The sequence below is a fragment of the Marmota monax genome, unplaced genomic scaffold, assembly GCF_021218885.2.
Source record: "Marmota monax isolate L192 unplaced genomic scaffold, Marmota_monax_Labrador192_F-V1.1 WCK01_AAM20220418_F8-fsc00082, whole genome shotgun sequence".
Lineage (NCBI taxonomy): Eukaryota > Metazoa > Chordata > Mammalia > Rodentia > Sciuridae > Marmota > Marmota monax.
In genome coordinates this window covers 3,401,710-3,429,521 of record NW_026695207.1, presented here as the reverse complement: position 1 = coordinate 3,429,521, position 27,812 = coordinate 3,401,710, and the positions used below count along the sequence as shown (strand labels likewise).

Here is a 27,812-nt window from a genome sequence, read left to right as displayed (position 1 = left end):
ATAGGACCCCCAGATAGATAATATCATAACAGAACCTTTCAAAGACATCATAATCAAAATGCCTAACATAGAAAATAAGGAAAGAATATTGAAAGCTAAAACAAAATCATCAAGTCACATTTGGAGGTAAACCAAAAGTCTCACCTCTGACTTCTCATCTCAGACCCTAAAATCAAGGAGGGCCTGGAATGAAATATTCCAAGCTCTAAAAGAAAACAATTGTCAGCCAATATTGCTATATCCAGCAAAATTGATGGAAAAATAAAAATTTTCTTTGATAAGGATAAACTAAAAGAATTTGTGATCACTACAAAGAATACTGAAAGATACACAGCACACAGAGGAACCAAACACCAAATAGATGATCTACCAAACAGATGGAGGTCACTAGAAGAGCAACCAAGTAAATGAAAATTAAGACAGAATTAGATATAGTAAACAAACAAAAACGTCAGGAAACAACAAACACACACTCATAGTAACACTGAATGTAAGTGTTCTCGACTACCAAATTTAAAGACATAGATTAGCAGAATGAATTAAGAAATAAGGTCCAACTATATGCTGTTTACAGGAGACTCATTTCATAGGCAGACACCCATAGACTAAGAGTGAAAGAATGGAAAAAAATATTCCATTCAGAAGGGGTTAGGAAACAAGCAGGAGTAGCTACTTTTCTCATATCTGACAAAGCCGATTTCAAGCAAAAATTAATCCAAAGAGACAAGGTAACTACATACTAGTAAAGGGAATGATCCAACAAGAAGATTTGACAACAGTGAATATGTATGCCCCTAACATCAGTGAACCTAATTACATTTAAAAAATGCTTCTTGACATTTAATCCCAGATAAACCCCAATAAAATAATACAGGGTGATTTCAACATACCCATATTACCAATATATAGGTCATCCAAATGTAAAATCAGTAAAGTTATTTCCAACCTAAATACTGTAAATCAAATGGACCTCATAGACAAGTATAGAACATTTTACTCTAGAACAGCTGAATTTACTTTCCTCTTAGCAGCTCATGGAAGCTTTTCCAAAATAGACCACGTTCACAGTGTTTTATATCACAATGTAAGTCTTAGTTGATATGAATTTTAAAAATCCATAGAATCATGTGCAGCCTATCAAATTCTAATGGAATGAAACTAGAGATCAATGAGAAGAAAAATAATAGAAACAACATAAACACTTGGAGATTGAATGATACACTTTTAAATGAAGAATGGATGATAGAAGAAATGAGAGAGAAATCAAGAAATTCTTAGAAACAAATGAGAACAGATATGCAACATATGGAATTCTCTGGGACAGTATAAAAGCAGTTCCAAGAAGAAAAATAGGATTGAGTGCCTTTAGGGAGCAGCAAATGCATCATGGGTCTTGACCTGCCTAGAGAGAGAGAGAGGCAATCCTTCTCTTGGGAATTTCACAGTATAAAGGTGTCAATGGAAGATTGCTTAATTGCTATGGTAATGCCCTCTTCAAAGGGGACTTCTGTGCCAGCCACAGAATTTATCAGTTCATGACCTAATGTTCAAATACCAGGCACCCTGGGGTATAGAATTATGGGTGTAAGCTGATAACTGTCATTGAACTGCTCATACCTTTGACCTCAGTTCTGTTTGTTTTAAAGTAACTTTCTCACAGTAAATCCCTTTGATTTTAAAACCTATATAAGAAATGTGCCGAGCTTGCTCATAGTCAGTCTTCCTCCATTGGAGATTGGCTGGACCACTGGGCCCTGCTTTTTCTCTACTTTTGTGTGGGTCGGTCTGTTCTAAGTCCGCTCACCACCCAGTTTGGTAACCTGAATAAACGGCCTTGAAGGATGTGGCAAAGTGCCTACATTTAAAAAAAAAAATCCAAAATAAATAAGTTTATGCTCTACCTCAAGGACTTAGAAAAGGAAGAACAAACTAATTCCAAAATCAGTAGAAGACAGAAAATAATTAAGACTATAACAAAAATCAATGAAATTGAGAATGAAAAAAATACACAGGATCACTGCAACTGAGAATTGGTTCTTTGAAAAGATAAATAAGATTGATAAACCCTTAGCCAAACTAACCAAAAGAAAGAGTGAGAAGACCCAAATGAACAATATTAGAGATGAAAAACAAAGGGACATATCACCACAGACACTTCTGAAATCCAGAGAATCTTCAGAAACTTGAAAATTTATACTCCAATAAACTGGAGAATCTAGAAGACATTGACAAATTTCTAGACACATATGACATGCCCAGATTGAACTAGAAATTGAACAGAAAACCTAAACAGACCAATATCAAGTAATGGAATTGAAACAGCAATTAAAAGCCCTTCAACAAAGAGAAGCCCAGAACCAGACAGATTCTCAGCTGAGTTTTACCAAACCTTAAAGGACTAACACCAGCCCTTCTCAAACTGAAAGGAACAGAACACTCACAAACGCATCCTGAGTGTGGGGCTGGGGGTGTAGCTCAGGGTAGAGTGCCTGCCTAGTATGTGTGAGGCACTGGTTTGATCCTCAGCACCACATAAAAATAAATAAATAAAACAAAGATATTGTGTTTATAATTAAGAAAAAAATAAAAACATGCATTCTGTAAAAACAGTATAACCCTGATATCATAACCAGACAAAGACATCAAGAAAGAAAACTATAGATGATGAACATAGATGCAGAAATTCTTAGTAAAATATTAGCAAACCACATTCAGAAACACATCAAGAAGATAATGCACCTGATCAAGTGGGTTTCCTCTCAAGGGTGAAAACTTGTCTCAACCTATGCAGATCATTAACTGGAATCCACCTGCTAAATGCAATTAAGGACAAGAGTCATATGGTCATCCCAATACCAGCAGAAAGGACCTTTGAAAATCCAGCACCCATTCGTGTTAAACCACTGGAGAAACTAGGGATAAAGGGAACTTTCCTCAACACTATAGAGGCAATATGTAACAAAGTGAGTGAGGAAAACCCGACAGCATTTCCTCTCAAATCAGGAACAAGACAATGATGTGCACTCTCACCACAATTATTCAATATAGATTTAGAGAAGGAAATTAAATGGATACAAATAGGAAAAGAAGAAGTCAGACATGTACAATTAAACCTATATTGAATGACTCTCACCAAATCTTTATATTGAATTAATGGGCATCAGAGAAGTTAAATCTATTTAGTTGTGCCATAATCCTGTGATTCTGTATCTAGAAGACCAAAAATTCAATACAAAACTCCACCAAAAGACTTCTAGAGTTGATAAATGAATTCAACAAAGTAGCAGGATACACACTAAACACCCATGAATCAATAGCTTCCAACAGTGATTCTTCTGAGAAAGAAATCAGAAAAACCATCTTGCTTGCAATGACCTGAAAAAATAAGATACTTGGAAATTAATCTACCCAAGGAAGAGAAAGCGCTCTACAAAGAACATTATAGAATACTAAAGACAGACACTGAAGATCTTAGAAGATAGAAGGATCTCCCATGTTCTTGAATAGGCAAAATTCATATTGCCAAAATGGCTGTACTAGCAAAAGCAATATACAGATTCAGTGCACTCCCCATCAAAACACCAATGACATTCTTCACAGAACTAGAAAAAAACCAGCCTTAAATTCATTGGGAAGAATAACAGACCCAGAATAGCCAAAGCAATTCGGAGCAAGAAGAGTGAAACTGGAGGCATCACAATACCTGACTCAAATTATTCTACTGAGCTATAGTTACAAAACCAGCATCTTACAGGCATAAAAACAGATATGACCAATGGAACAGAGTAGAAGACACAGAAACCCCCTTCCCGCCTCCCATACAGCCGTCTGATGCTTGACGAAGGTACAAAAAAATCTAGATTGGAGGAAAGATAGCCTTTTTAACACATGGTGCTGGGGAAACTGGATCCATATGTAGAAAAATAAAACTAGACCCCTACCTCTCAGCCTGCACAAAACTCAAATCAAAATGGACTTAGGAATTAGACCAGAAACTTTACAACTGCTAAAAGAAAACACAGGGTCAACTCTTCATTATAGAGATGCAAGCGATTTCCTCAACAAAACCCCTAAAGCTCAAGAAATAAAACCAAGAATCAATAAGTGAGATGCCATCAAATTCCAAGCTTCTGCACAGCCAAAAAAAAAAAAAAAAAAAACCAAGAGAATGAAGAGAGAGACTATAAAACAGAAGATAATCTTAGCCAGCTACTCCTCTGACAGGAGATTAATATCCAAAATATACAAAGCACTCAAAAAGCTTAACACCAAAAGTAAATAAACAACCCAACCAATAAATGGGCAAAAGAACTAAACAGACATCTCTCAAAAAAGAAACACAAATAGCCAGTGAATATATTCTAAAATATTAAACAGCTCTAGCAGTCAGGGAAATCCAAATCAAAATAACACTAAAATTTCATGTTATACTAGTCAGAACAGCAGTTATCAAGGATACAATAATATTAAATGCTGGTGAGGACGCGGGGTGAAAGGTACATTCATACATCGTAGGTGGATTGTAAATTAGTATAAGCACTCTGGAAAGCAGTGTGGAAATTTCTCAAAAACCTAGGAGTGGAGCCACTGTATGACCCAGCTAGCCTATTCCTTGGTATTTATCCAGAAGAACTAAACCTCATACTGTAGCAATATATAAGCTGCATCAGGGTTTATAGCAGACAATTCATAACGGTAAAGTTATGGAATCATCCCAGGTGCTTGTCAGTAGAAGAATGGTTTAAGAAAGTGTAGTTTATATAACATAATGAAGTTTGACTCCGTCATAAAGAAGAATGAAATTATGTCACTTACGTAAATGGATGGAACTGGAGAGCATCATGCTAAGTGAAATAAGCCAAGCTCAGAAAATAAAGGGACACATGTTTTCTCTCATATGCTGAAGATATAAGAAAATAAGGGGGAAGGTGGGGATGGATATCATTTAAAATATAGGGGAGATCAGTGCAGTAGGACAAGAGGAAGGGGGAGGACAAGGAAGGGAAGGAAATGGGGAATGAATCTAGCAAAATCATGCTCTGTTCATATATAAATATAGCCCAGAAGATTCCACCTTTGTGTGTATGTAAAAAGCATCAATCAAAAATACATGATGAGAGGAAGAGCAGTGGAGTAGAGCAGGGCGAATCAGGGAGGGAGAAGGGGAGAGAAGTGGGGAATGGGGACCGAAGTGGACTGAATCAGATCACACCCATGCACGAGTGACTCTGCCGAGATGAACCCACCACTGTGTCTAACTATAATGCCCAAATAAATAAATAAAAGTGGTTAAATCTACTCTAGCCTAAATTAATGCCCAATCTCTAGATATTTGATATTCCTAAACTGAAGGTTGCAACGTTTCGAGTAGGGTGTGGTGCCACTGACGTTATTTCCAGAGTCCAAGCATTTGGTAAATGAGTACCTTGTTTGTCCCTGTAAGAGATCTGGGACATTACTATTCCAGTTTGTGGGAAAAATACTTCAAGAGATAATTTCTTAGTTCACAATGTGACTTCACAAGGCATGAAGTTTGCCTCCCAGATTAGAAAACCCCAAAAATCTCACTGTAAGTTTTTAAGGAATAGCTGTTCCCTAGGCATGCTTGCATCTCAGCCCTCAGGAGGAAAGCTTTCCCTTGGCCCCTTCCCCTCTGGAGCAGAGGAGCACAGACATTGCTGACCAGTCGTCGGGTCTGGAGGAGGCAGCCACTCTGCCGTGTAGGAGAAGCTCAGAGCTCCCCATCCTGTGGGGACACCTGTGGTCCTCAAGGAGCGCATAGCGAACACGTAGGGTACTCTGATGATTTCCTAATCCACTTTTCTTCCTCAGCATTCATAGGGTACTTTTACTTTCCTGAGATTTGGAAACTTCTCAGATGAACTGAGCCTTTGTTTATTGCTTTTGCCTGATTATCTCAGCTTTGTCAATCAACAGTGGCAGCTCTTCATCTCAGGAGATGTAACTTCCCTGTCTCACTGATGGAGTCTCTTCTGAACCCATTAGTTATCTCAGATAGGTGCCAGTATTGCGTGTGAATGAGCTCCAGTTGACAGCCACACTCACCGTACAAAATTTTTAAAATTCAGAAGAATCCAAGGAAGAAGAAAAAATCCCTCATAATTCCATGACTTAGAAAAAACAAGGTATATCTTTTCCCCATCTCTTTTATTGTTCTTCATGAGTTTTTATCACCTTTTTTAAGCAGAAATGGTACCCACAGAAACATTCAAATCATGTAACCTACTTTTGACATTTGGTATAAGTGTGTTTCTAACTTAATAGGAATATTTAATAAAAATGACTTCTGGTGACCACTTAATGTGACAGAGCACTGCCCGCTCTGCTCCATCTTGGTACTTGTGACATGGTAGAAGGGACACCTAGAAGGTGGTGTGCCTCCCAGCCGTGCCGCTGCCCAGCGTGCAGTCTCCATTGGCACGTTACTGGTGTTTTAGTCAGCTGTCTCGCTGCTGCGACCAAAAGATCTGATGAACAATTTTAGGAGGAAAAGTCCATTTTATAGCTCATGGTTTCAGAGGTCTCAGTTCATTGACAGGTAGCTCCATTCCTTAGGCCTCAAGGTGAGGCAGAACACTGTGGCAGAGGAGTGGCAACAGAGAGCAGGTCAGGACATAAGATCAGGAAGCAAGGAACGAGCTCTGCTCAACCAGGACAAAATACAGAGCACAAAGGCAGGCCCCCCCAGGGACCCACCGCCCCCAGCCACACACCACCTGCCTACAGTTACAACCCAGTTAGTCCCTGTCAGAGGATTAATGCTCTGATTAGGTTAATATTCTCGTAACCCAGTTATTTCACCTCTGAACTTTCTTGCCTTTTTTCATACATGAGCTTATGGGGGACACCAGTATTTAAATAATAACATTCCACCCCTGGCCTCACAAAGCTTATTTCCATTTTCAATGGCAAAATACATTTAGTCCATTTCCAAGAGTCCCAGTGATCTCACAGTTTTAGCAGTGCCTAAAAGTCGAAGTCCAACGTCTCCTCTGGGACTCAAGGCATACTCTCAGCATGAGCCCCTATAAAAATCAAATATGTCCAGTATGTAAAGGCACAGAGTAAACATTTCCATTCCACATGGGAGAAATAGGAACACAGAAAGCAGGGATGGGAGGAGAGCAAGACTGACATGGAACTGGGTGAGCAAGTCCTGTAGCTTTGTGTCCAGCATCTAGGGCACGTGGCATCCTGATGTCCTTTCCAAAGGGCTCATGTAGCTCTGCCCCTGTGGCTTTGCTGGTGGCAGCCCACGTGGCCTTATTTCTGCTCAATTCCTGCAGATGGCCTTGGCAGACATTCCCCAACACTGCCATGTCTTAATCTTGGTGTCTCCAGTGCCTCCTTGGCTTCCTCCTCACATCTCCATGCGTTGCCCTCTGGGGGCAGCCCGCAGGGCCTCCACGGCTGCGGCACTTTGCCTAGCCTCCCAGGCCTTCCTTTGAAATCTCCACGGCAGCCTCCACGACACCCTAACTCCAGCATCCTGCATTCCATGCAGAGCCAGCACCCCATCATCCACCACCAGGATACCAGGTTGATGCCAGGGTCCACCACCCCCTGGAGCAGTAGCCAGCTTCCAGGGACTGTGGCTGCAGCAGTCTCTGAGTGCCTGGGTGACTGGTGAATCAAGTTCCTTGGCTACCCTTGGCAAGCAGGGTGTCCTGTCAGTCTAGTCTCAAAAGGCTTTGTCGTTTACACCCTTGCGCCTGAAATGGGTGTGTTCTTGCCAGTTTTTGAGATGCCCTCAGACCATCCTTCTTATTGTCTCTGGGCAGTCTGTAGAGTTTCTTTAGTGGCGTTGATGTCATTAACAACCAGGATTCCTTAGCCCCAGTTTTGCTCCGTTTTCTGGCAGAACTCCAAGTTTTTCAGATCTATCTGCTTTGCTTTCCTCTCCTGATTATCACAGTGAACTTGGCTAAAAGCCATCACTCCCTGAATACTATGCTGCCTAGAAATTTCTTCTGCTGGGGTTGTGGCTCAGCGGTAGAGCGCTTTCCTAGCACGTGCTAGGTGCTGGGTTCAATCCTCAGCACCACATAAAAATAAATAAATAAAGGTGTTGTGTCCAACTATAACTAAAAAATAAAATATTAAAAAAAAAAAGTCCATTGCCTAAATTCAGCCTCATAGAAAGTCTTGGATACAGGCAAAATGTAGACGATTTCTTAGCCAGAATGTAACATGGATGGTTTCTAGTCCAATTTCTAAAGTCCTCCTTCTCCTGAAACCTTAGGAGCACCATGATCACTGTCCACAGTCCTGTTGGCATTCTGGTCTTCTGATCACCCCCCAGAATTGCCCATTAATCTCTTCTTACAACAATCTAAAGCTTTTTCAGCTTCCATCTCTAAATGTCTCAAAATTCCTCCCACAAAATCAAATAAGCTCCCAAAACTTCTAAGCCACATGGTCAGGTTAGTTACAGTAATGATCCCACTTCTCAGTACCAGTTTCTGTTTTAGTCTGCTTTTTGCTCCTATGACCAAAATACCTGACAAGAACAACTAGAGGAGGAGAAGTTTATGTGGCAGCTCAAGTTTCAGAGATCTTAATCCATAGATGGCCCACTCTGCTCCTCAGGGCCCCGGGTGAGGCAGAACATTATGGGGTAGAAGAAAGCAGCTCAGACAGTGCACCAGGAGGTAGAAAGAGAGAGAGCTCTGCTCAACAGGAACAAAATATAACCCCAAAGGCACATCCCCAGGGACCCACCTCCTCCAGGCACCTGCTTGCCTTCTGTTCCACCCAGTTAATCCTAGGGGAGCTTAGTGCACTGATGAGGTTAAGACTCTCATAACCCAGTCAGCTGGAGTGGTGCCTCTGAGCCTTGTATCCTGATCTGTGAAACAGTGATGATGGTAACAGTTTTGAAGTGTGAAAAACAGCACTTAGTGTAAGATCAGAAACCATTAGGAAGATGTATCAGGAACTTAGAAGCACTTTTACGTTGTGCCTATGCTGTCAAACTCAGCCTGCAAGAGACAGATAGCAGGGTGTTCTGGCCACTGAAGCATCAAAGAACTCTAGCTTCTTTCTTAAAGCGCTTGGCTCCGCGCTTTACACCCGTCTACAAACCTGTGGATGCAGAGGTTAGCAGATTCCATGGGGTGAAATTTGAGTCTTGATTCTTTATGTGGAAAGGAGAGAAAATAGAAATGTTAACAGAGAAAAGTGTCACAGGTTATCTTATACGTAATCTGATTACTTGGAAAATACAATTTCTTTGTAGCTCCCTGGGAACTGATTTTTTTTTTTTTTTATATCTTTGGCTAGTTATCAGAACAGAAAATAGACTTGTGACATATTGCCTGGATAAAGTACGTGTTAGTCCAAGTACTTCATAGTTTCCCTTAAAGATAGTTTCCATCTTATGGGATTTCCATCTTCTTGGTCAATCCTTCTTTTCTCAAAGAACAGTAATAGCCATTTCCCACAGTTCCCTGGGCAAGGGTGGCTGAGTGTGAAGGCATTTTTAGTGATGAGATTTAAAATGCATGTTAGTACCCAACATGCACAAGGCCCTGGGTTCATTGCCCGTAACTGCAATAGAAATGTGCACTTGCAGTTTCTATGTGTTGTGTGTACATGTGTATACATGTGTACATGTAATTTACAGTGCTAATGAGAAGGACTGTAAGGAAGAGGAGTGTGAAGATAGAGAGAGGCTTGGGTCTCACCTTCACAAGGTGCAGCCAGCATTTGCCACTTGTTCAGATTTCAGCCTGAATTTGGAGCCATACTGGAAGATATTGACCAAAAGTTTGCAGTTTACAATTCCCATGTCCTGGAGGGACAATCCAAGTGTATTCCTTCTGAGCCAATTTTGTTCATCTTTTGTCTTTCAGGGATTTTGACAGTTGCATCAGGTTGTCAGAGTTACTGGCAGAAGTTGCTATCTGCTTTTCAGGACTGTAAGATTTATAGTGACGTGCTCTCTTTGGATATATGACACATTGACATTTAAGAGAAAATGCAAACACAAAATACATTTTGCGTCCTCTTTTCTTGGTGGGTTTCTAATTCCTGATCCTTTTGTGCCCCTCCTTAACCCCCTAGTAGGGTGCCTATAGGCCAGCGGGCTGTAACAGTGTAATCAGCCAGATTAGCACTTGAACTCAACCTCTCACTAGCCTGGTGACCTGGAACAGATTACTTCACACTGAGTTTTCCTTTTATCTGCTCAAACATGGTGACAGGTCCTCCTGCCAGGTAGCTGGGAAGCCTTGCAGCGCTCCATGCTTGGTGGAGGGAGCCCTGGTAGCAGGGATGGATGACATGGCAGTGTGGCCCAGATCCTGTTGCCCAGTAGAACTGCCCATGGTTTTAGGATAGTGGAAAACTTAAGAACCTCCTGAGGCCTCCCTGTCTCTAATTCAGTGTGTCTGTTCCACATGCTGCACGCACGACTAGAGTCCTGAGCTCGTGCACTGTGGTGAACACTGCCAAAGCAGGTCAGTTCTCTCAGTGGACTTCTCAGTTACCATGATGTACTCCATGCCTTTGGCACAGAGTGCATCTATGCGAGTGTGACTAAGGATGATGTTAACCAAGAAAAACCAAGACAAGATGAAAATGCCAAGCCATTTAAACAGAATTGCAGAAGGTGTTTTTTATTTCTTTTTAAATTTGTTTTTGTTTCCTTAGCACCTTGATTTTCCCATATCTGATTCGAGGAGGAAAGCCCACACTGCTGTATTCATGGGCGATGGCGTTTGTTTTCTGTACCTATAATGGCTACTTGCAAAGCAGATACTTGAGCCAATATGCAGTGTATGCGGACGACTGGGTCACCCAGCCCCGTTTTCTAACAGGTGAGCATCCAGGAGATCAGCTCTACCTCCCTTTTCACCAGTGAACCCCCAAGGGAGAGGGTAGCAGGGAGTCCAAAGCAGCCAGAGGGCAAGTCAGGCTACCCCAGAGCCACTCGAGGGTAGGAAGGGACGGTACGCAGGACACCTGCCCCCACAGGCACTGAAGCACAGGTGTTCCACAGAATGAGGACCCATAGGGAGCAGGAAGCTGGTGGTGAGTAACAGACAGACTGGGAGACCTGGGGGCTGGCTGACTGTGTAACCTAACCCAGCCCTCGACTGTTTCTCCTGTCACGTGAGATGCAATCAGACTGGGTTACCTTCCAACAGTGCAGGTAGACTTTTATGAGTATTCTAGCTTAAGCCAACTTTTGGGTTGGGAAGTTTTGAATTTTTAAAATGTATACCAACTAATATGAATTAATATGCATTTTAGAATTTTTCAATTTCTGATTTTAGCTTTATAAATTCTGAGCAAAAGTGAAAAAGAAAGCATTAGCAATCAAAAATCTTTGCAAGAGCAGGGGCAATGCTTAGTCTCAGGGTCTTGTATGGAAGGGAGCTTTTCCAGCGCTTATTTAGCATGTCCTGGAGCATTTAGAAGTGGTAACAGGCCAGGTGCCATCACCCCATGGCGGCTGCCACAAGCCTTCACTCAGCCCATCAGATTTTCAAACTTCACCTGATTACATTTTGATTTCTCTCTGTGTATGAATTTATAATAATATAAAAACTAATGCTCACATAATTCCTTGTTGCCGACAAAGCACCTTCACATTTCTCAGTCTTAGTTTTTCAAAGAATTAAAATTTATTCCAAGGGCAGTGCCCTCATTGTCCTGAGAATTGCACAAGGAGAAGGCCATGTCCTCCTCCGGAAGGTGAAGTTTGGATGAGAAGCTACAGCATCCTCTACCCCCAGGGATAGGGGCCTCCATGGTAGGCTGGACTTCACCACATGGGTCCTATGGCACTATGAACTTCTGATCTACCTGCTTCGCGATTACCTTATTTTCTCCTGCACCAATAGTCAGAAGAAAAGAACAGGCTTTTGGGATCTGTGGGGAATACACTCGGTGCCTCCCCACCTTCCTCCAAGGCAGACACGGCCAGAGGTTAGCAGCTGGTCCAGGCCTCTGTCTAGTAAATGGCCGAGCAGTGACTTTAACCACCCACCCTGCAGTGGCCTGAGAATGGGCAGGGAAGAATGAAAGGAAGGGGAATTTCTTTTCTTAACAGAAAAACAGGTTTTTAAATACTTAGTTAAGATTCTTGTAGGAATCGTTTTTATGATGAATTGTTTGGGTACTTTTGACCAACAACAAAAGCAAAACAATCCTCCTGACCCGTGAATTTAAGGATCATTTAAAGTAGCTCTGCACACAGATCAGGTCACCTGAAGGCACCTTTGAGGCTGGTCTACAAACTGAGACACTGATCAGTCGTAGACAAACCCTTCGATTTCTCTACCACTAAACAGAAGAATTTGAAAATGAAAAAAAAATGTGTCAGTGGGGGACAAACTAGGTTATCTTCTTTTGTATATGTATATTTTCACAGAATTATTTTTTGTAAGGAGCCTCATGAAATTACATGGATAATTAGTTATACTTGATAGTTACAATTAAGGGCTAATAAATAATAATCAAATTCTAACAAGTTTTCTAGAACAGTAGAAGTGGTTAACCTGAAGAATTTGTCACCTAAGTGCAATCATAGATTCTCAGAAGAACAGTGTCATATACTTACAGATGGGATAGCACTGCACTGGGATGTGTGTGCCATTGTAGACCACGTGTACATTCAGGGAGGTTAAGGCAGGGGGAAGACTTCAGGGCAAAATGAGGAGGATTGAGAAGATATTTTGAAACAGTGTCTTTGAGGACAGGGATCAATAACAAGGGTGGCATCAGTCCACGCTTAAGCAGATGTTTGGGGCCGGCGACCTTGCTGAAGTACTTTCTGTGTAAGGTGGGTGGCCACGGTGTGAGGCTGCGGTTGAGTCTTGTAGTTCTTGTTATCAGGCACACATGCGTGAGACTCCCTCCTCCAGGACCTCCTGACTACTGACTACTTACTTTTGTTAGGACTTGACAAAAGTGACTCCATCCTGACTCTACAACTTTCTCAGATTTCATACAAAGATTTTGTGATCCCTACAAATGGAATTAAATGTTGGATGCACATAAGCAGTAGTCATCTTTCAGTTTAAGCAACAGAGAAATAAAGTAATCGTGGAATTGAGACAACAGGATTCTTCTAGACCCTTGTTATCAGTGTTGGAGAGCAGATCCCTCACAGCACAGCGGGCGGCAGCACTGCGGAGCTCACTGGCAGCACCTCAGTGTCTCATGCTGACAGTGGCCCTCGGAAGGGCTGCTGAGCTCTGCCAAGTCGGCCTGGGGTTCTTAAGTCTTGCAGTTCATTCGTGGTAAGGATCTTGTGGGTTTTCTCTGTAGGTTTTGCCTTGTGGTTATTGGGCATGCTGATCAACATCCACTCAGATCACATCCTGAGGAACCTCAGAAAACCCGGGGAGACTGGATACCGGATTCCCAGGGGTGAGTGCTGAGGGGAGATGGTGTTTGGAAGTCACACTACATGATGCTCGGCCGTTTGGTTTCTCTGCTCTGGTAAATCGGGCACAGCGTGTGTTAGCTGCAAGTGTCCCAGTGCATGTCACTGTTCTGACTGTTTCATTAGAATAGTGGAAGAGGTGTCTCTGGCCAAGGGTATGGTTACTAAGTACAAAGAAACATCTGTGTTTGGAGACAGGGTGAGGAAGAACTTAGAGCTCACAGGAGCATCTGATGCTTCTGTGTCCAGCAATATGAAGAAATAGATTCCTTGTCAGACACGCTCCCTGAAAAAGACTTAGAATTTTGTGTGACCTTTTTTTAAAAAAATCTTTTAAAATGCATCAATGTAATATTAGAAAAAAAGAAAGTAATCAAGAGAGGACAAAGCCTAAGTGGATGCCAGAATCTACATAGCAGCCCACAGAATGTGTGAGAGCAGCCAGTCACGGTGAGGCACACCTATAATTCCAATGAGTCAGGAGGCTGAGATGGGAGGATCACAAGTTCAAAGCCAGCCTCAGCAACTTAGCCAGGCCCTAAGCACTTAGTGACATTCTATATAAAAGTAAAAAACAGAAAGGGCTGGGGAATGTAGCTCAGAGATAAAGTGCCCCTGGGTTGGGTCTTCAGTACCAAAAATGAAAAAAACAACGTGTAGGAACCCTGAGAACGCGTGGCCAACAGGCAGCCTTCCTGCTAGCCCAGGTCCCCAGCCCTACAGTGGTCTGAGAGCCTTAAGCCTTTAATTAAGGTCCATTTTGTCCTAGGGAAGTGGTGCACTCACACATGTGGCCATCAAAAGCCTATGACCCCCAGGGGACCTGCTTTCAACTCAGGCTCCAAAAGCAAACGCACCACCTTCCCCAGATCCAGGGGCAGACGCACTCAGAAGCTGCAGCACCACAAGGAGATTCAGCACTGTGAGGAAGAGCCTGGAAGGCCTACAGGACTCACACCTTAGAATTAATATGTGCAGATTATAAATCGAGGGCTTGAGATGTTTTAGGAAGGCGGGGGAAGCACTAATGAGTAAGGAGTAAACCACTGTAAAAAAGGCTGAGCAGATGCAAAGAAACCAGGAGAGCTTCTAAAAGGAAAAGGGAAAAACATAGGTAAATATGCCTTAAACTGTGACCCAGACAGCCTGGAGTCGGCAGGACCAACCTCCAGAAACTGCAGTCCTGTTACAGAGGAAGCAGAGAAGAGAGGATCTCACGGGTCCTTGACTAGCTGCTGACGACCTGTGCAGCCTGTCAGAGAGAAGACTTCCTGTCTGAGTGCTGGGCTTGGGAGCAGAGAGCACCCGCATGTGGCTCTCTGAGGAGCCCTTCCCTGGAGGCGGCAGAGCCCGCTGGCCAGTGCCTTCCCTCCTCCCCTTGCACCCTACGTGCTGAACCCTTGATCCCAAATTCAGAAGTGGTGCACATACTCAGGAGGAGGTGCTCTGCGTCAGACTGAGATTGGACATGCCACAAGCCCCTGAGTCAGAATGAAAAGATGCTGGAAATGCCAGAAGCCATGAAGGTGGCCGACTTGAGAAACCTGGTGTCAGAGAGAGGTCATCCCCAGAGAAGGCAGAATCCCAGGGGAGGGTCCTGACCAGCCAGGCTGGTTGTAGAGAGGTCCAGAGGTGCCCTGGTTGCAGAGAAGCCCCGAACTTGCCCATGTACAGCTGCAGAGGTGCCACAAAAACTTCTCTGGCCCCTCCCTCTGTCTCCTGCTCCAGTGGCCAATTCATGTTCTAATCAGACATATTCAGACCTGGAGAACAGGAAAGCTAAAATCACGCCACCTTTGCAAACATTCTATAGTGAAAATACAGTTTCCGACATGATTACAAAATGTGAATGAAGCAATTGCAGGGGTGATGCCCGTTGATCAGAGAGTACCAGCAGAACCTGCTGTCCCCAGGCAAAGCTCATGACCTCTGCGCCTCAGTCCCGCAGCCCAGCCTCCCTCCCGCATTGAGGAATAAGCCCTCCTCCTTGGGCTGCCTCTGGTCCCTGGCCAGCACTTTCTGGGCATCCACCGCAGCTCTGAGCACAGACGAGGCAGAGATGCAGAGACTGGGCTGCTTCTGACAGCAGGAGGTGCTGCAAGTCAGTAGGGGAGAGCAAGTGGTAACCCGTAAAACCTACAGAAGATATCACTTTAAGATTCTTTATTTCTAATCCTGAAATTAAGAGACACCCGAAGAAAAGCAGAACAGCAAAAAAAAATAACAAAAACAAAACCGAGAGACCACAGAAAGGACTTAGAAGATAGAAGTGAAGAAACAGGATGAAAAGTGAGCTGTGTTCCGCGATGGCTGCAGAGGGTGGGAAGAGGGACCTGTCTGTCCTGTGCGTACTAGAGGATGGACAAGCTGAAGCATTGGGAGGAACACATATGTTTAAAACTAACCGAAGAAAACTGTATAAAGGAAACAAGCACACCTCTGAAAGAGCCCACAGTGTGGCAGGGAAGTCTTGTGCCAGGGGAAAGCCAGGGAGCAGGGGACAGAACCCCTGGGCTCTGGGAGCTCCTAGAATGAGGGCTTTGTAACTGATCACCTCCTTGCTCACGGAAATTCAGGAGGCTTCTCCATGTGACACAGTGGCAGTCTCTGACAGGCTGGTGTGCCACCAACAACTGCTCTCAGAAACACTCTCCAGACCTATTAATGGTAGTGTCATTGGCCAAGGCTAAAGGAGGGAGGGTACAGGGTGAACAGGTGAGTGGTTAAGAGCCAGTGCAGGGCACAGGTAGGATGCCCAAGTGTCCCATCATCAGAACATACAGGCTACACTAGGGCGGAGGACAAGTGCTGTGGGGTAGGCATGACAGCTGCGGTGTGCTGTCTTTAAGCCGTCTGTGTGTGAAGGGCACACTTTTAGCAGATTGGCATCCATGGGTTTTTGGTTTTTGTTTTTTTGGTTTTTTGGTTTTTGTTTTTTGGTACCAGGGATTGAACCCAAGGGGACATTCAACCACTGAGCCACATCTCCAGCCATTTTTATATTTTATATAGAGACAACTCTTGCTGAGTTGCTTTGGGCCTCACTAAATTGCTGAGGCTGGCTTTGAACTCACCATCCTCCTGCCTCAGACTCCCAAACTGCTGGGATTACATGTGCTACTATGCCCAGCTATGGGGCTTTTAAAAATATATATTCTTTAGTTGTCAGTGGACCTTGATTTTATTATTTATTTATTTGTAGGTGGTACTGAGAATTGAATCCAGTGCCTCACACAGGCTAGGCAAGTGCTCTATCACTGAGCTACACCCCCCCCAGCCCCATATATGGGTTTTGTTTTGTTTTGTTTTAGCTAATTGTATATATTGTTATCTATAGGGAAAGGTCACTGATGAAAATGTGGACAGAGATGTCTGGTCCCATTCTCCCCTCTAGCCCTGGCCTGGGCTGGCTGCCTTAGGTGAGGTAGCTTTTACAGAGGGGGTGCCAAGGCCCAACCACCTCTGGGATTTAGCTGCCGATTAGAGACATACAATTATGACAAAACTATGTAGAAAATGGAGGCAGTTACAGAAATAGGTAAATAAGAAAGTGTGATGGCCCTGATCTCCAGAGCTCAGAGGGAAAACAGCTTTAGAAAACAGCTACGCCTCTGCAGACACTCATGCCACCCTGGTTTTAGACAAGCGTGTTACATTTTCATGTATTGTGTTTGATAAGTTTACATTTTAATTATCACAAGAGACTAGTGAATAGACATTGGCATTATTTTAAAATTACGTATTCAAGCTTACCAAAAAGTAAAGAGCACAGTGTTACCAACTTACGCCCTCACTGCCTTCCTCGAGTAAGAATTGTCAAAGCATTTTTCTGTCTCAGCTCAGCAAGACCCATTCCTCTTTCGAAGGAATGGACTGTCCCTGGCCAGGCCCTCTACATTCAGTCGTTGCGAGCCCAGAGATGACGGCTCCACACAGCACTGGAGTTTCTGTTGACTTTCAGTGTGATCAAATTTTTCAGTTTTTTTTTTACACATTTTTATTGGTGCTTATAGTTGTACCTATCATAGGCTTTGTTGTTACATATTTGTACATGCACACAATAGAACCATATAATTTGGGCAATATCACTCCCCAGCACCTCTCCCTCTCTTCCTCCCTCCTACCCCTTAGCCCCTTTCCTCTACTGATTTTCCCTTGATTTTCATGACATCTACACCCATCTTTCTTTTCCTTTTCCTTCTCTAGCTTCCACATATGAGAGAAAGCATACGACCCTTGACCTTCTGAGTTTGACTTATTTTGCTTAACATGATGGTCTCTATTTTCCTGCAAATGCCATAATTTCAGTTTTCTTTACAGCTGAATAAAGCTCCATTTTTTAAAGGAAATTCTACCCATGGCTGCTTCACAGCCTGGGAGACAGTGGTGAGCAAGAGTCGGGAGCAGGCCTCTGTGAAATCTTTGAGCAGTTTTGTGCACTTGAAATTGTCACCAGCCACAGCCACACCCACCTCCTCCCACCCTAGCAGCCCCCACTGGACCTGCTGCCTCCTCCCTCATATCCTGGAGTGGAGAACAGCTATTGCTCTGCAGCCTCGGGGCCTTTGCTATGGCCCCTTTCCATACCTCAATTGCTCCTGTCCCCAGTGAATTCTGGCCCAGCCCTCACTGCAGCCTGGAGTGGACCTTCACCTTCTGTGAGCCTGTTCCCTGCCAGTCTCTGTGACTGCCCTCCCATCTGCACCCCAGGGCCCCCTGGCCCTGTCTGTGCTGCAGGTTCTCCTGTTGGTCACACTGGGGTTTGTGGTCGTGAAGGGGGAGGGACTGCTGAGCACCCACAGCAGGACCACTGTGATGGAGACCATGTGTTTGTGAAGATTGGATAAGTGAAGGAGCAAAACTCCCCGAAGGTGACCGTTTCGTCACTGTTGGTCAAGGGTTCTAGAGACATCTTCCTTGATACGCTGGGTCGTTGTGTCCCCTTGCTGCCCGGGTATGGTCAGCCTGACGCTGAGCTGGTCAGTTGGTGTGTGGCCGTGTAACCGTGGATCCGTAGCCGGGCGTTGAGGCAGGTGTGCAGTGCACCGTGGAAGCTGCGGTGTGAAACACTGGAGTGTAACGTGGAGTGTGTTTTGTTGCTTCATGTTCTTTAAAAATTGTATTTTTCCACAGTTGAACTTGTATTCTCTGAGTCAGTATTCACTAGTGTCTCTGAAGTCAGCGTTTGAGTGGTATTATGTTGTGATAAATGCACTATTTTGGTCTGTTTTGTCTAGGAGGCTTATTTGAATATGTAAGTGGAGCCAACTACTTTGGGGAAACCGTGGAGTGGTGTGGCTTCGCGCTGGCCAGCTGGTCCTTCCAAGGTGGGGCGTTTGCTCTCTTCACCTTCTGTATTTTATTGGCCAGAGCAAATAATCATCACCAGTAAGTCTGAAAACACTTTTACCATCTTTCATTTGTTCTTTGATCTTAGTGTAACAATTTCAGGTTGGATTTTTGAAGTGTTATGCTCACTTGCATTGCGAGTCCCAGTGTGTGCCTTACTTTAGCTAACCACGGATAAAACCACGCACCACCACAGGAACCACGCCTGCTGTGTGGCTCAGCATGAGGAATCATCGGATCTACATCAGCGCAGCCTCTTTGAGCTTGTGGTGCTGGAATCCATGGTCAAGTTCAGTGCCAAGCAGGTGATTCAGAGATCTGAGGTGGAAACACAGAATAAAATCAAGAATGTGGGCAGACAACAACATATTTACAAAAGGCTCACCTAGTCCCACAGCCTGCATTCATCAGTGGAAGGCTTGGTCCAGTGTTACTAAATACACCTAGCAAAGTCTTAGAAAATGAGCAAAACAAAGCCAGGTTTCAGGTCACATCAGTGACAGGGAGGCAGCTAGCCTGGTACCCATTCTGCGGCTCTAGGGTGCCCAGGGCCAGGGACCTCCCAGGGCCCCGCTTGTGGCTGTCATCACCTCCAGGGGAACAGGCTGTTCTTTACATTTGCAATATTTGGTATGAAAAAGCAAATAAAGGTTTGTTTCTTGTAATAAAAACTCATGTAATAACACTGACACTTTTTAAGATTGGATCAGGGGAAGATTGAACAAGAGCTTGCCATGTCTGTCATAAGGAAGTTTTTTCAGAGGAAGATGGAGCAGGAGAATCTTTCTCCATATTTGAATATGAAGCCAATAGAAATGGAAAATAAATAATCCCACTCCCCAGATGAAAACCTCTTTTAATGAAAACCCAAATGTGTTCTTTTTAGAGTCCTGTGTTGCAAAAGGTCTCTTTGTCATTCATTTGCTGTTTAAATTCCTATCAGTGTGAAATCATTTTTAAAATCCTAAAAATTTAATCAGTTTTTTTATGTTCAGAAATGTTGGGCTCATTAGCTAAGGACAAAATAAAAGCTATCCTTTTAAAAATAATCCAGTAAGCTCAACTAATTAAACCATCAAATTGATTTCAAAAGAAAGCACTCCATGGAGCTATTTCTTGTACTATATTTATTGTAATGTTCTAGAAACAATATTGGATAACAATGAAATTTTAACTAAGACAACTGGTATTTAAATTCATAAATATTGTGTTGACAGTCAATTTGTAGGTCAGGAACACTGGATCAGCTGTGGTGGGTTGCTGACAAATACTCTCACTTTAGGGTGAAACTTAAGGGAATTCTAAGGAAGTGGTTATCTCTTTCCCCAGCCTGGAGCAGCTATGCTTAGCAGAGGACTGTGCAGATGGTCACCATCTGCAGCTTTCTGTGACATGGTGGGCTTGGTACAGGCATGTCATTTGCTTGAACTTGAGGCCAGCCAGGAATAACCCTACTGAAGTTAAAAAAAAAAAAATGCTAATCTATGTGTTATTTTTAATGTCACTTTAAAAAACTAATTCAGTACATCTTTGAGACACTATGGATGATGGGGTAATGCTTTAGAAAAAACAAGGGCAGACAACCACATATTTACAAAAGGCTCACCTAATCCCACAGCCTCCGTTCATCAGACTCAAATGCAGGAAGCATGGTTTGTGAAGCCTGAAAAACATTTGCTAATCACTCAGTGACCTCAGAGCTAAGCCCACCCAGGAAGACATGGGAGAGTAATTGGGAGCACTGAACTGGGAGTCATGAAAACAAGAACTGCTCTCAAGAATAATTTGAAGAATGATCTCAGGTTTAGCATAATCCAAAAGTAATGAGCAGTCCCCAGCCCCACAAAAAATAAATAATGTAGCGGGTGGGCATCCCTTGGTTAGGTGGCCTATTTGGGTTTCAATGCAAAGGCCATGGAACATTAGTTCAGACTGAAAAGTAATGAATTCAAGGCAGATGTCAAAGTCAGCCCTGTTCAGGGTCCTATAAGTCACCAGCTAATGCTAGGCAAAGAAAAAGAAGTCATGCTGTTTGCCACTTTTAAAAAATCTCTACATGGTCACATTTTATAAGCCTTAACATGTGACCTCACCTAACAAAGCCTGTCTTACTCCTGTTTGGTGGTTTCTGTGAAGTGCATCCCAGCTGTCTGGCAGCAAAGCCACTGTGACCTCTCAGGGCCCCTTTGGCCTCTGGAGGAGCCTGGCCTGCGGCAGCACGGGGGAAGGAGTCTTCACAGCTTCAGCTGGGGGCAGGGATGCTGGCGTTGGTGACTTGGTGACGTGCTGCTAACACATGCTGTCCTGTTTGCCCACTAACGCATGCTGTCCTGTTTGCCCTGCCTTTGCCCTTTGAGGGCCACTGTGTCACCTTCCGCACTCAACCCCTAGGAGAGAGGAGCTCACGGTCTTTTCTGGGAGTGCCCTGTGCAGGCATCTCATGGGGCGGCTCTTAGGAACATGGTGAATGGCCGGACCCCTGCAGACCTGTGGGGGCCTTCAGTCAATGACAGGTGCATTGTCCAGGATGTGCTTCCTCATATTTGCCACTTTGTTATTCACGGCCTCATTGAAAAGCGGACACCTCGTCATCCAGGATCATCATCAAGGTCATCCCTGACCTATACAGCTGGAAAGGCTGTTGTCACTGGGCCTCCTGCCAAGGAGGTGACACTTGTTCTATTGGGGACTGACCAACGTCTCAGAATTGTTCTTATCTTGTACCTTTTGGATACATGGACCAGCATGGGAAAGTAAATGTGGCAGTCGGACATGTTGAGGTCTATCTTCGTGGGTTACAGAGTTCAATTTGTGTAAACTGGCAGGATTCTGCTGGGTCACTTTCAGGCCATTGTCTTCATGTGTTTCTGCCACATTAACAAAAAGCTAAATGCTTCCCATTAATAGGTGGCAGAGAGACCTGTGTGGGGGAATGTGAGGTTGGGGGTGGTTCTTTGGCCCAGGCCTACTGAGCTGACCCCACTTGCTGATTTTGAGGGGAACTTGCTTGAGACCCCTCTGGCCCTGCCTGGCTCCAGTGGGATAAGCCACATTCCTCAGCAAATAGCCTGCTATGCGGGAGACACAAGGGCCCTAGAGACTCCTCGCTGATGATGAGAAGAGCGAAGTTACCCTGGAGGGGGACTTTTGTGACCTTTACACAGACCAGATTCCAGGACTCAAGCACAGCCCCTCAGCCACAAAAATCTATGAAGCAAGTTCCAGTTAGAACCCATCAGCAGGGCCAAGGTGCCCCAGAGTAGTCTTGGATCTTTAGCCTGCCATTGTGACACTAAAATCTGCCCATTGTGAGTGAAACTGCAGTGGGGACTGGGGACACCGGGGGCAGTCCAGCTGTCAGAAGTCAAGAGGTGGGCTTGGGCGGAAATATTGTTTGTTTTGAGCACAGGGTTAGTTACAGACCACACCAATTCCCTTTTCCCAATTTATCCTGAGTCCTTCCTAAGAGCTGCCCAAGGACCTGGCACTGGCTGGCTGCCCTCTCTTCAGACCTGGTGTCAAGGTCACCTGAAGGGACAACCGAGCATCTGCCCCACTGCCCCAAGTCCGTGCAGTACCGGTATGCTGGTCAGTTCCTTCCCAGTGAAAAGATTATTGCACAAGTCACCTCTGGACCACACTTCAGATATGTCTGACTTCATGATACTGATGAAACTAATCTGTATTTGAAATGCCAAGGTCCTTATTATGATTTTTTAAGTCTCAGTATTTCTTAATAATGAAAGATATCGCTTTTACTAGTTGTGAAACGTTTAAGGGACCAAATGATGTTCTTTTTCTTATTTTAGGTGGTATCTGGAGAAGTTTGAAGATTATCCAAAGTTCAGAAAAATTATAATCCCATTTTTGCTTTGAATATGTTATCAATGAAATCATCTTCAACTGGAAGTTCTCAGTGGTGTTTTTCTGGGGACCTTATAAATGAGCATCTCCTTAATTTCCCTGCTTTTTTGTTGTTTTTATGATACGCTGGATTTTTCCTCATACCCTTGTGATCTGCCTAATTATAAGCTAATCAAACTGAAATCCAAGTTGAAGGATCGGGCTGCGCTCCACCTCAGGACTTCTGAACTAATGCTGATAACTGCTCAGTCACCGCTTTCCCTCTTTGGGCTTAATGTGTGTAAGACCAGAACGTGCAGCTGTCTTCGATGGCTTCTCAGGGGCAGCAGGTTTCACTGTCCCTTCTGCACCTCCCTGTGTTGATCGGTTCAAGGTCAGGGGCAGTGTGGACCGACCCTCCCCAGCCCCCTCCAAGGGGAAATGCTGTCTGCACACTTAGACCTGAGAGGCCCGGGTTCCAGCTGCACAGTCACTGCCCGTGGGGACAGCGGGGAGCGAGGCCACTAAGGCTGCGCCCTGGCATCTGGCGCTTGTTCCAGTCCAGCTTCAGCAGCGCAGGGCGGTGCAGGGGCTGCTCCACAAGAGCAAATGGAGGCAAAGGTGTGCCGGGGGCAGCCACTCAGCCTCGGGCAGCCTTGCACACTGCCCAGGTGCCTCCAGCGTGCTCCATGGCTCTTTTCTTCCTTTAGTCTGGAAAGAACTGGAATTTTCTAAGGCCCTTTTTTTCTTTATCTCTTAATATAACACAACAGAATCTTGAAACAGTTTAATTCTGATGCGCCCAAGGATACATGGAGACAAATGACAGGAGTTAGAGGTGTCAACTGCCTAAGTACAGATTTTGAAGCAAAAGCTCCATCTCGGAGGACCCTGAATCCCTCCGCGACTTTGTGAGAATCCATGAACACAGCCGCAAGGTCCCTCCCGCTGGATGCTTCAGCCTCACTGATGCAGAGGCCAGCGGCAGCTGGAGGATGTGGTGCTGAAGAGGCTGTTTCGCCCCGTGGCTGGTCCTGGTCGGCTCAGCTGGCCTTCAGCGCCGGGCGCGCCCTTCTCGGCATCCCCACAGACAGCGCTTCCTCTGCGCGGTGGGTGGTAGTCTCTCGTGGTTCTAGAGTCGACAGAAAACTTCATGCTGTGGCTGTTTCACTTTAACAAAAAGCATTGTTTTTGCAGGGGAATTTTGTTGTTAGATAAACTTCTGCCCTTTTTCTGTCCAAATAATTGCGTGAAACCCTAAAGCAATAAATATTCTGGATATCCTCAGGAACACTGGAATGTGAGCTAGTCTTCATTGATCCGAGCGGGTGTGTTCCGGGAGGTGCACCTGATGGGCGAAGGTGCTTGACTCAGAACCAGAGGTGCTCACTGTTAGGTTTACTCGGTTGGTGCTTTTCTGCCCCCTGGGTACCGGGGATGGAACCCAGAGGTGATCTACCGCTGAGCTACGTGCCCAGCCCTTTCTGCTTTTTACTTGGAGAAGGGAGCTTGCGAAGGCACCCAGGCTGGCCTGGAACTTGCAGTCCTCCTTTCTTGGCCTTCTGAGTGGTTGGGTTGACAGGTAGGCACCAGGGATGTCTCCTTTTTATTGAATGACTTGTGGGTACAAAAGTCTAGGTTAGCCACGGGTTGGATGCTGCCGCCCCCTTCCCAGACCCAGTAGGTGAATGATTAACTCAGGAAGAAATCCTGTCCTTCTTACATGTCACTGCCCGCTTTTTCCTGAAATTGTAGCTTGCATCATTAAGGAGATGAGTAAAGTGACAGCTAAAAGTCCAGTTGTGTGTGTTAGACTTGGTTGTTAGTCTGAAGGATCGCGTTAGTTTCAGCCCTGAAATCTGCCGGCTCTGTTTCCTAGTGCCAGGTGGGCCTTCCCCCTCAGTAAACTGTGGAACGGCATCATTCAACAAAAGCACGTCCTGGTGCATTTTTGTTAAGGTTTTATTTTTGCACATTTGATTTTGTTTCCTGTGAATGAGAATTGATCAGTGGTATATTTTTTAGGATAAACTAAAACTAATATATTTGTTAGCTATGCTACTGAAATTATATAGTCCATTTTTCCTTTCATTTTTCTATTTCTCAGGATTTCCAGTGTTGCCGTCATAATCGTTCACAGATATATTAATCATGTTTTGCAACATATGAAACTGTTAGTTTCACTGTCATTTGCTTCTGCTAATGAAAACTTGGAGAACAATATTGAATATTAGATGGATTGTCAAGATTCTTATGTGATTTCACCAGGAGTGGCTTTTTTGAGATTACTGTTTTGAGCACTCTTATTTTAGGATGATTATAAAGTCTTGTTTCTACTTTAACCATTGGTGTCTTTGCCCTTTGTGTGTGTGTGTGTGTGTGTGTGTGTGGTGCTGGGGACCCAACCCAGGGCCTTGTGCATGCAAGGCAAGCTCTTTACCAACTGAGCTATATCCTCAGCCCTCTTTGCCTCTTCTTTTTTTTTTTAAATAAAAAAATGCTTATTTCTTTCAAGATTTTCAGACGCCCTCCATGCAGACCAGAAATGTGGATGAGGGCTTCACAACAGTTCCAAAGGCAATGGAAAACTGGAACATGTCCATTTTGTTGTCTAATCTAGTGGATTATTTTCTCATTCGATTTTCAGAGTTGCCCTCTTCTTTTAGTCTAAGCTAACCATATTATGGCAATTGCCTCTGCGTGTCTTATTTTTTTCAGTTTCTGCTTTCTCTTCATCACGGTCCTAATTTGGGATGGGTGCTTCTGTTCCACCCAGAACTGCTCTGAAGAGGTACTGCATTTGTTCTGGTTTTGAGGTTTGTGTTTGTTTTTCTTAGGAATCACATTTTTTTTTTGTTTTGTTTTAAGACTGTGTATTTCTTATAAGTAATACTGTATTTCCTAAAGTTCAATAATGTGCTTATAGTTCTTACCCTAAGTAATGTCCAGTTTTACTTGTTAAATTTTCTTTGAGCCACAAGTTTTCTCAGGATAATAACTTTAGAATGATTTTTTTTTAACCTTTTACCCATCTGGGGGATTTTATTTAGGTTTTTTTTGTTCTTCGTTTTCTCATGTGCAAATGGAGTAGAGATTATTTTCTGTAAGTATTCTTCTTTGTGGGTTTTGAGTTTTCCTTTATTCCTTAAAGAATAGTCACATTTTATTGAACCTATTTTCAAATGTGGGCTCAACTAACTACTAAATTGGTGATCTAGGAGAATTCACTTCTCCGATGTCAATTTTTTTATGTAATGAAAAAATTAAAACCTCTGAACAGTTTTAATGTTTAATGTCTTTAGACTAATGCCTAACATACCATAAGATCCTAATAAATGCTAATTTTATTTGTATTAAGACTATTCATATTAATTATACTCTTTTGCCAAATTAGGAATTAGCCCTGACTGTGACTTATCTATGCCATGGCATAATTTAGGTGAGAGGGTGAGGATAGTAAAAATAAAGCATTTACTATTAAAAAAACAAAACAAAACAGTAGTCACATTTTATAACAATGACACAACCCACTTAAGTGTGTACTGTTTGTTCTTGTTTATTAATACAGACATATTTTTTAAAATTCTCTACAGTCTTATTTTTCCTCCACATCTGATTTTCCTTGCATTTCTAATGCTTTCTGTTTTATGATTTGAAGCTGTTGCTTTGCAGAACTTCCTACCTGATACACTATAACTGTTATCAACTCAAAATCATCTTCCTGTTCAATGTATCGTGGCTTGAATTCTACATTGATAAAAATATTGCCATATTTCTTTTTTTGATAGACAAATTCAGCTGGTATTCATCTGATATTTCCTTGCTTGTCTTGGAAGTTTTTAAATGTCATTTGTTTTCGTTGTCTCTAATAAAATAATAGATGGGCTTTGCAATTTAATAAGTTAGCTCAAATTCTTCGGCTAATCACTATTCTTTTATCTTGTTTTCTGTTTTTTTTTTTTTTAATTATTGTTTGGAACTCCTTTTGTTTACCATCTAATAATTATTTGGAAAGGAGACTTCCTTTAAAAAAAACAAACCTCATAGTACTGGCTCTTATATTTTTAGAGGTACCCTTGAGAGCTTCCAGTTCAATATGATGAACTCAGTATATGCTCTTACTCCCCTCTCCTCATCTGACCCCTGTTAAAATCACTACAAAAGAATTAAAGAGGGGTTGTGGCTTAGTGGTAGAGCACTTGCCTGGCATGTGTGAGGCACGGGGTTCAATTCTCGGCACCACATATAAATAAATGGATAAATAAAATAAAGGTCTATCAACAACTAGAAAAATACATATTAAAAATGCCAATGATATGTTCCTGATTTAATCATTTAAAAAAATAAGAAGAATTAAAGAGCAGGGAGACAGTCCTTAAGGAGAAAGAGAGTGCCCCCTGCCATGGAGCCTCAGCACACATGGGCTGGGGAGTGACAGAGCTGGGCAGAGGACCAGGGAGGTCCTACCTGGGCTGACAGGGACGGGAGGGAGATGGCATCTCAGAACAAAGGCCAGTCGGGTGTCAGTTCCTGCTTCCCACAAAGAACACATCGTTGGGGTGAACACTAGCCAGTGCCTGGGAAAGCTGCTTGGTCCAGACCCCTAAAGGTTTCTTTCTTGCAGGAAGAAAGGAAGTGGAGAGGGGAGCTGGCCACTGCCTTTGTCTCCAGCCTTCAGGTGAGGATTGTTAAGGTGACTCAATAACAGCAGAGTGGACTTGGTGGTAAAGGAATGTACTCATCAAACATCTGGAAAACTCCACCTGCGTAGTGGGCAGGTACCCCAGCCCATATATCCTCCCTGCGTGGAGGCTCAGGGTGGCCCTCCATTGATTCCGCCTGCTGCCCGCCAGGAGCAGATGAGTAAGGGAACATCCAAACCCTCTCCACTGAGTGCTCTCACTTCTTTCCTAGGGGTTGGAAAACAGTATGCTGGGGCCTTTGCATCTCTGGGGTTGAACACATATGAAGCCCAGAAATTAGCTATAACCTCATTCCCAGGAGAGAGCAAGGAGGGCAGAGGCCAGCAGGTCTTTCCAGCAAGAACTAGAGGTTGGCATCCCAGGGAGAAATAGTCTCTACGCTGGTCTTCAAGGATCATGCTCCATAATGTCTGGTTACCTTCTGCCTCACACTTCAGGGAAGCCTGGGGTCACGTGGTCCCCTGCTCACCTTTTCTGGTGAATTGTGACCAAGAATCACT

General features: G+C 43.7%; 1 protein-coding gene across 1 annotated transcript in view; it reads left to right on the top strand.

The window, feature by feature from the left end:
- Srd5a1 (steroid 5 alpha-reductase 1) overlaps positions 1-24,951 on the top strand; it is a 37,021-nt gene extending 12,070 nt beyond the window's left edge. Inside the window, exons 2-5 of the mRNA XM_046430343.2 lie at positions 10,675-10,841; positions 13,300-13,401; positions 18,655-18,805; positions 22,576-24,951. Coding sequence (XP_046286299.1) covers positions 10,675-10,841; positions 13,300-13,401; positions 18,655-18,805; positions 22,576-22,642 — 487 coding nt within the window. The 3' untranslated portion in view covers positions 22,643-24,951. The remainder of the gene's footprint in view (positions 1-10,674; positions 10,842-13,299; positions 13,402-18,654; positions 18,806-22,575) is intronic.
- Positions 24,952-27,812: the final 2,861 nt, after the last annotated feature.